At 33.4% G+C, this 9856-nt stretch overlaps 1 protein-coding gene across 2 annotated transcripts in view; it reads left to right on the top strand.

Annotated features, from left to right (window-relative positions):
- Positions 1–9856, top strand: part of fbxw11a (F-box and WD repeat domain containing 11a) — a 37067-nt gene that overhangs the window by 3746 nt on the left and 23465 nt on the right. The window contains exon 2 of one of the 2 annotated variants that reach the window (XM_005173069.6): positions 3881–3985. Within the exon in view, the coding sequence (XP_005173126.1) occupies positions 3881–3985 (105 nt within the window). 2 annotated transcript variants of the gene reach the window in all.

Genomic DNA, 9856 nt, shown 5'->3' with positions numbered 1-9856 from the left:
ACAGTCTTTGTGTTCATTATTCTCTATGTGCTTAGTTATAGACGTGTATTTTATATATATATATATATATATATATATATATATATATATATATATATATATATATATATATATATATATACACACACATTTATAAATGTGCGTCATGTTCTTTCTGCGTTTGATATTGATATAGTGCACGTTGCATAAAAAAAAGTTATGTTTTGAGTTACATTTATTAAATGAATGTCATTTCATGTCTGTCAGTCAATTGAAGGATTATGCTAATCTTCGTCCGGGGTCATGTTAGATCGTTTTTAACAACACCCTCTCTGTTAAAACAAAACCGCAGAAACAACAGCGCCTGGTTTGTTTTGAATGGGATTTGGAGGTTAGTCTTTTATTATAGGTTATGTATACAGATCTCTGGATGGTTGTTATTAGTCTGATGTCTAGTGAGATATGAGATTTTCTCTCTTCAGTGAGTTTAAATAACTCAGTGGAGTTCAGTGATTTCAATATCTAGTGTTATCAAGTTAATGCAGCGCTTTATTAAAGGATAGTTCACCCCAAAATTTTATTTCTGTCATCCTTTACTTGTTTAAACCCCACTTGACTGACAGACTTCTGGGGTCATTTCTTCGTACCTCGTTTAAATGATCTAAGATGATTTGGCAGATCCTGGATCTTTTCATCTCGATAACTGATCTCTAATTTGGTTCTTCAAACAAGTTTGCAAATCAGATTAGAATGTCTGGATGAACTGATCTGTGATCGCTGCGTGCGTTGTGGACAGATCTATCGATCCTCGAAATCATGATCAGCAATGCAACGATTGGCTGACGGCACAGCTGCGTAATGACATCATCTGATTAATATTCAATTATCCATGTGAGCAAAATTACATCAAATTAGCAGTAAACGGTTTGTTAAATATGACACGGAATAACCTTCCACATTTGTTGTGAGCTGCAGGCTTTACACTTTCATGTGTCAAGAGTATTCATCATGTATTTCAATGCAAATCAATGTATTTAGTTCTACATTTAGAAAAGATTTTCTTTATTATAGTAGATGTTTTTTTTAATCGGTGTAAAGAATAACTGGTTGTTTACAAAAGCATTTTGAAATTGGTAAAGGCGTCTGCAACTTTTGTGAAGCATCAAATCACCGACATATTAACTATCAAAACATGTTTATGACTGCATAAATGTATTATTGCTTTTAAAAAAAAAGTCACATATTGTGCATTTCTATTATACACAACTTGTACTAAAGCCATCTAAAAAGTTCATATCAATAAGTTTTCTCTTTGCACCACCAGGTAGCAGTCTTTGTACTTTCATTTCGAGGGTGCTTGCAGAAGTTTTATTAATATGTAGGCTATAACTTTATTTTATTAATAACTATAGCTTTATAGTTAAAAAATATTTACCATTTTCCCAAGTGTATATAACTACTACTGTAAGAAAATATCAGAATTCGGCACATGCTTTCTGTATTAACTTTGCTTGAACTGAGCCGATCTAATCCTGTTTATATGAATTGAACCTGCTCCCGATCAGGTTTGACCTAGCAAAACTGTTGCTATGACAACAACTCTCGCATCAGCTTTGAAGAACGAAACGATCCTGGATCGTGTCAAATCGCCAATATCCAAATCCAGCTAACTGAGTAATCCACGTATGAAGAACGGACCCCTGTTGAACACAAAATAAGGCCAGTGCTTCACACAGGTTTAAAATATAGTTGCGGTGGTAGCCGGATTGTAACACACTATTTACCCACATCACATAAATAGTTAACAAACAAAACACTATTTTTATCAGTACATTTATTTATTATTTCTTTTTACTTTCATACTATTCAGGAGCCATGTGCACCCACTGACAGGTCTCTCTCAAGTTCAAAGCAAACTTGAATGATGAAGCATGTATATATATAAAATAGCCTATGTAATATAATGACATCAAATAAAAAAATGTTTACAGCATATGAGAAATTAGTGAAAGGAAAAGGAATGAGAACAGACAAAATCTCTAAAGGTTTTCTTAATTACAAGATTTAAACGTGTAGATTATTGAGGCAAATGCATTGATGAAAAATGATGGCGTACATATATTACGCATCCAGTTTAGACCAGTCATTTTGTCCTCTCTGAGTATATTGTAAAGTTTTCTGAGTCGTTCAGACTAAAGAATGAATTATTTAATGTTTCTATCGTGATTGTGTGTGCAGTTGGCTGCGAAGCCAAGTGAAAGTAGGCTTAAGTAAAAAGGTAATGCAAAAGCAAATACAATTGATTAAAAAAGTCGTCTCAAAAGGCCAAAACGGTGAGCAAAATATGCATTTTTAAGCGAAAACGTAGTTTGGTGACATGGCCTGAATTTTTATTTAAGGTGAACTATCCCTTTAAGTGTTTATATAAATGAACTATAAAAAAACATACTATTTAAACGTACTATAGTTATAAATATCCAAATCAGCACTTTAGAATGCTGAATGTCATAAATTATCTTTATTATAGGAAAATATAAGACCTTTTATAGTAAAATAATTGGATTTTATAATGTATTTAACTTTTAATAAATGTTTTCAGTATTGTTTTACTGTATTTTTAATTAGATGGATGGGAGAGAAAACAATTAGGTGGAAAAAAAAATAAATAAATAAAAATCGAAGAATAACACATTACCAGTTTGTTTTCAGACGTCATTGAGTGTCATGCTGAAATACACACCTCGGCTCTACTGCATGAATCTGTCGAGTGTGTGATGTTTGCGTTCACGCCCTAAACTAGCTCATGATTTATGGAGCACAGAAGAGGAGGAGTTTGTGAAGCCCCTCCCTCTTCTCTGCCCCGCCCACTCATGGTTTGTTGGTCTGTGTGTGTATGTGTGTGCGTGTTGCTCACTGTTGCTCTAATACAGTTTTTTTCCTCACTTTCCACACTGACTCTCCTCTTCTCTTTCACACTTTCACTTGTACGACCCTCACGCCACTTTCATTAATTGCATGCCTTTCTTTTTTGTTGTTCCTTCTGTTATTCCTTATTGTTTATTCTTTTCTTTCTGTGTTGTTATTCTTTCTTTCTTTTTTCTTTCTGTTTTTTTATCATTTTCTTTTTCTTTCTTGTTTGTTCCTTTTGCTTTTCATTATTTAATCTTTTTCTGTCTTTTTGTCTTTCTTTTTTCATCGTTTTTTTTATTTTTCTTTCTTTCAATCTTTCTTTCTTTCTTTCTTTCTTGTTCCTTCTGCTATTCCTTTTCATAATTCTCTTTCTGTCTCTTTGTTTTTTTACTTCTTTCTGTCTTTCTTTATTTCTTTCTTTCTTTTTTCTGTTTTTTCATTTTTCTTTCTTCCTGCTTTTTTTATTATTATTTTATTTCTTCCTTTCTTTGCCTATTTGTGATTTGTTTTTCATCAATGCCATGTTTTTTTCTTCTTTGGTTTGTCATTTATTTGGTCTATTTATTTATTCCTCTTTGTCTCTGCTTTCTCTCTTTTTCTCTAATTGCATATTTACATTGTTTGCCTTTCCTTTATTCCGTCATTTTCTTTTCTTTCTCTTTGGTTTGTATATATTTCTTTCTTTCATTCTTTCTTTGCCTATTTGTTATTACTTTTCTTCAATGTCATGTTTTTTTCTGTGTTTTGCTCCTCTTATCCTTTATTTTGTACTTTGTTTTTCCTTTTTTCCCTTGGTTTCGTTGGTTGTTATTTGTTTTTTTCCCTCTTTTTGTCTCTGTTTCTTTGTCTCTCTATCACATATTCCCATTCTGTTTCCCCTTCTCTTGCACCTCTCTCTCTCTCTCTCTCTCTCTCTCTCTCTCTCTCTCTCTCTCTCTCTCTCTCTCTCTCTCTCTCTCTCTCTCTCTCTCTCTCTCTCTCTCTCTCACAGTGTTCTCTGCCTCGTTCTGTCTGGCTGGGTTGTTCGTCGGTGGCAGAGAGTCTGTGTGCTCTCAGATGCCTGCAGAGCCTCCCCTCGTCCCGCGCACACAACCAGGTTCTGCTCTCGTCTTCAGCACCTCCTGCTCCTCCTCTGTCCGTCTGTCTGATTGTGTGCATGTGTATGTGTGTGTTGGCTTCTTGTCTTTAGGTCTAATGAGTGGTCAACTGATGTAGGCTTGTCAAAGTAACAATCGATACTAAAGCTGATCGATACTATATTTTGATTGTCTGCAAATTTTTTTTTTACAATGTAAAAATATTCAGAAATTAGCAGTTTTCTGTATTTTTTTATTTGTTCTTGTTTATTTATTCTTTTAAATTACATTATGGGACCTTAATCTTTCTTCCAACAACTTTTAACCTTGAAAAGTTTGAAAAAGTGACTTTTATTGACATTGTTATTGTACTGTATTTATATATTATGCTACAAAAACCTTGTAATAAACTGGCAGTACATGTTTTGTAATTTTACAAACTTCTTTCTCTATATATTATCTTTTATATTATTTAAAATACCAAAATACCAATAAAGTTCACTTTGTTAAACTGTAGAGTTGAATTTTCAACATCAACATCCCATAATACAATTCATAACTGTAAATGAAAAACTAATAATTTGGAAACTGTTAATTAACAGATGATTTTTACAGTGTATATTGTGTTTATTAATATAATTTTACATTAGGGAGTCTTCATTAGTATTAATAATTAAGTACGTCTTCTGAAATGTGTTTTCTGCTTACTTTTCATCCCAAATCGACGTTGCTGATCTTGCTATGCGATTATCGTGGATGTGCACATTCGAAACAATATATTGTGCAGCTCTAATCGGTACTGAAATTTTAAAAACGTTTATTTCCCGCCATTGAGTGATGTTGAGAACATTATTTAAAACCATTGATTGGCCGTTGTGTTCAAGAGCTCAACAGAAATGACTGTGATTGGCCGTGAAGGTCATCAGTTTACCACTCTTCTTTGCTGTTCACCAAGTACAAACACAAATAGACACTGGAGTGTTAAAGTCGCGTCAATCAGCTGATCTGTCTATGAGTGGATATACGAGCGATCCACTGATAGATCAATTGATCGAAAAGGTCTTTCACGCTATTAGGTTTAAACTTTGCATGGTTTCTGAAATGTGTTTTCTGGTTAATTATAATCCCAAATCGACACTGCAGATCCTGCGATGTGACTATTGTGAATGTGCACATTCAAAACAGCTCTAATCGGTACTGAAATTTTAAAAACATTTATTTCCCGCCATTGAGTGATGTTGAGAACATTATTTAAAACCATTGATTGGCCGTTGTGTTCAAGAGCTCAACAGAAATGACTGTGATTGGCCGTGAAGGTCATCAGTTTACCACTCTTCTTTGCTGTTCACCAAGTACAAACACAAATAGACACTGGAGTGTTAAAGTCGCGTCAATCAGCTGATCTGTCTATGAGTGGATATACGAGCGATCCACTGATAGATCAATTGATCGAAAAGGTCTTTCACGCTATTAGGTTTAAACTTTGCATGGTTTCTGAAATGTGTTTTCTGGTTAATTATAATCCCAAATCGACACTGCAGATCCTGCGATGTGACTATTGTGAATGTGCACATTCAAAACAGCTCTAATTGGTGCTGAAATTTAAAAAAATGTTTATTTCTTGTTAAGATTTGAGCGATGTTGAGAACATTATTTAATACCTCTGATTGGTCATTATGTTCACACATTCAACAGAAATGACTGTGATTGGCCATGAAGGTAATCAGTTTACCACTTTTTATCGCTGTTCACCAAGTACAAACACAAATACTTGGACATTGGAGCATTTTTAAAGTCCCGTCTATCAGCTGATCTGTCTATGAGCAGATATATGAGTGATCCGCTGATAGATCAATTGATCGATGGTTGTTTTTGGTACCGAAGTAGATACTTTTGACAACCTTAGAAAGATGTCTATTTTAGTCACCTTTTATTTTGGCCAGATTGAAAAGGAAGTTCAGTTTGCCTGAGCAGGAAGGACAGATCGTCTGCTTTCACTTGTGTTTTTTGACGTCCTTTCTCTCTCTCTCGCTTCTCTCTCTCTCTCTCTCTCTGCATGTGTATCTTTCTCCTTTGCATGTCTGTTTGCTTTAGTCTCACCACCTCATCTAAACTTTTCCCATTGAGAAGCACACACTGACCTGCTAAAGGTTTCCCAAAACCGAACAGTCCACTTTCTTCACTTAATTCACTTTATAAGGCAATTGGTGGTTCATTACGCTGTGGGAAGCACTGATAAAGTGGGAAATAAGCCAAATTAGAGTCATAGTAAGTGAACTTTATAACATGTTTTAGAGCTGCACAATATATCGGTTCAGCATTAATATCGCAATTTGATCATTTTAGTTACAATGCGAGTATACGCAGTGTTAAGTCTGGATGATAAGTTATCATTTTGCAAGTGTTTTTTGAGGCTTGAAATCTGAGGGTTTAAAATACATTCAAAATAATAAAATAAGTAATTTTATTGAATTGTTTATAAAACGAGGACTATGCATTATTATTTTACATTTGATTATTTAATTACTGTGTACCTGAATACAGTTCGACACGTCGGAAAACAATACAATGCTGTTTATTGAATTAGCAGTTTTGTTTTATTCATCATTGCTTGTAGATTTTTTATTGTATTTTATCCTTTCCCTTACATAATCTTCCCAATCTAAAATTGACTCTTTACAAACATTTATTCAACTCATCTATTTAAATTGTATTCATATCGTAATATATATATATATATTGCATAAAAAATAAATATTGCAGTTGAATTTTTTTATTATCGGGCAGCCCAAACATGTTTTATTAAAAAATAAATGAATTCAGCAGTCACTTATTAAAGTGATTAAAAATCACTCTCATGCCATTTATGATGTTAAAAAATATTTATTTTAAATAATTGTTTTATTCTTTAGAATGTTTTTTTTTATTTTTTAATGACACTAAATACCTGAAGCAGCACAACCATTTTCAACATTGGTAATAATAATGAAAAATGTTTCATAAACATATAAACTGCATTAAAATAGAGATCAAGTGTTTAAAATTGTAATAATACTTCACTATATTACTATTTTTACTAGTACTATTTTTATTAGTTAGACCAAAAATGAAAATAATTCATCATTTACTTGTTTTAAACCATTAGAAGTTTATTTCTGCTGTTAAACAAATGAAGATATTTAGAAAAATGCTGGAATTCTGTAACCAATGACTTGTATTTAAGTCAATGGTTACTAGTTTTCTTTAGTGTTCAACAGAAGAAAGAAATTTATATAGCTTTGGAACCACTTGAGAGTGAGTAAATAGTGAGTATATTTTCATTTTTGGGTGATATATCACTTCAAATCTGTTCAGTCTTGAGTAGCATAACAAACTTTTATTCATACTTCAAAGTCTTATCAGCACAAAATGTTTATCCGGTAGTGAACACTCTGTTCCCGTCCCTTAATTCAATAATAAATAAGTCAGTAGAAATGACATGCAGTGATACCCAGTGTAATGCTTTTAATGCAAACAGTTCAGAATAATTAAAAACGTATTATTGACGTCACACCATAGGTCAACCAAAAATGAAACTAATTCACGCGTAATTTACTTTTCAAACAATTATGAGTTTGTTTGTTTTTTTGCTGTTAAACACACATGAAAATATTGAGAAAAATGCTGGAATTCTGTAACTATTGACTTCCATAGTGTTTAAATCAATGGTTACCTGTTTTTTTTTTTCTTTTTTTTTTGTCATCATGTCAATTCTGTCATTTTAATTTTTCCAAACCTGTTTGAGTTTCTGTTGAACACGTTCTGTAATTAATGTAACCATCAACTTCCATAGTTTTTCCTATAATTGAAGTAAATGGTTACAAGCTTTTAGCTTTCTTCAAAATATTGTTTAGCGTTCAGCAGAAGAAAGAAACTCTTAAAGGTTTAGAACCATTTGAGAGTGAGTAAATAGTGAGTAAATTTTCATTTTTAGGTGAACTATCCCTTTAAATCGGTTCAGTTTTGATTAGTATAACAAGCTTAATTCATACTCCAAAGTCTGATCAACACAAATGTTTGGCCGGTAGTGAACGCTCTGTTCTCGTCTCCTAATTCAATATAAATAAGCAAATACCAGCAGTTGATATGACATACTGTGATACCCACTGCAATGCTTTTGATACAAATAGTTCAGGATAATTAAATGTACACATGTACACGTCGCACTATTGTCAACCTTTGTTGTCTGCAAGTCAGCTGGCAGCTCATAATGCTGAAATAGCAAATATATATATTTATAAAATAGACATTAATGTGCAAATCCGACTTCATAAATGCACTAAAGTCACAGATTTTCAGATCATTCAAACACACTGACTTAAAAAACAAACAGACTTCAAAAATAAGTCAATATTACTGAAGAGAAACAAAGTCCTGCAGCTCATTGAGGACATTATATGCAGTAAAACCAGAAATGATTCATTCTGACTAGAATATGTTTTTCCCTCAGTGATGCCTCTTATACATCGTCTTATTGGGCCCTATCATACACTCGGCGCAGTGTGGCGCAAGGCGCGGCACAATAGTCTTTTGGTAGTTTCAGCTTGGTGCAAGAGTGGTTTTGAGGCGTTGCGCTACACTGTTTAAATAGCAAATGCATTAGCGCTCATATGTGCGCCCATAGGTGTTCTGGTCTAAAAAGGAAGGCGTTCTGAGGCGCACTGCTGGCGCGTTGCTATTTTGAGAAACTAAAATAGATTTTTCATTAGACCAAAACAAACCCGGTCTAAACTCCAGCGCAGAGTTGTGCCTCGCCTACACACTGCTTAATACACACAAGAGAGCAATAGGCAAATATCTTTACATGTGAAAAAATGTAAATATAAAGGATATATATAGGATATAATAAGAATAGATATAGGATATAAATATAAAGGACTAAAATATTACAAAACATTATTTTCTAGCCTACATAAATATGAAAAATCACTGCTTTTATGTCTTCTTCATCTCGGGCGGCTTTTTCAGTTCATTCATAACAATTTGCTTTTGTATAATGTTATTATTATTAGCAGTATTATTTATTATATCCATATTTATATTTGTTTTATTAAAAACAAGCTTAGATTTGTCCACCTGCAGGTTTTAGACCATATGAGGCACAGCATGTGTTTTAGGATATAACTCAGGTTTTTGAGCACATTTTGTTATTATTGTTCATTTATTCGTTTGCTGGAAATTAGAACTGAATTTAGAAATAGTTTTGAAATTAATATTTGCACTTAACAAACACAATTAATTATTCATAGACTAATTGATGTCTGTGCGTAAAAGTTTCCCTATCCAAGAGCGAAAGTGAAAGTAGATCCATTATCTCTCATTCTCACGCAGTAGATGCTCTGTTTAACTGTTTTCTGTTAAAAACTGTTAACTGTTTGCTTGTGAAATGCTCATTTTTTCCATTTAGACTTACTTTACGTCCTGTAGATAGTGAATGCGCTCTTGGCGTGACGCAGCTGGCTCTTAAAGGGAATGGGAGACGAGACTCTAATTGGTTTATTCTCAAAACACACCTATAACTCATTAAGAAAATAAACTCAACCCTTTTAGATCATGCGCCACGGCGCAAAGCAGATTTCCCGTCCTTAAATTAGCAAAAACGCAATCTGACACGCCTTGAAAGCGTTTGCGCCCTGCGTTTTGCGCTCTGCACATGGACCGTCAAAATAGAGGCCTTTATCTTTTGGGTGTAATTTGTGGTTTTGCTAGTTAAATAAAAGTAGCTTTAAGTCAGAATTTGCCATGGGTTTGAATCATTTTGGGCTTATATATGCATGGCGTGCATGTGAAACGAGCAGGTCATGTCTTTACACCAGCTTTCATTGCTCTGTCTTGTATGTGTGTTTGCATTT

This window comes from Danio rerio, chromosome 14 (genome assembly GCF_049306965.1).
Source record: "Danio rerio strain Tuebingen ecotype United States chromosome 14, GRCz12tu, whole genome shotgun sequence".
NCBI classification, from domain to species: Eukaryota; Metazoa; Chordata; class Actinopteri; order Cypriniformes; family Danionidae; genus Danio; species Danio rerio.
Note: the sequence above shows the minus strand (reverse complement) of the source record. Positions and strands in the feature narration are given on the sequence as shown.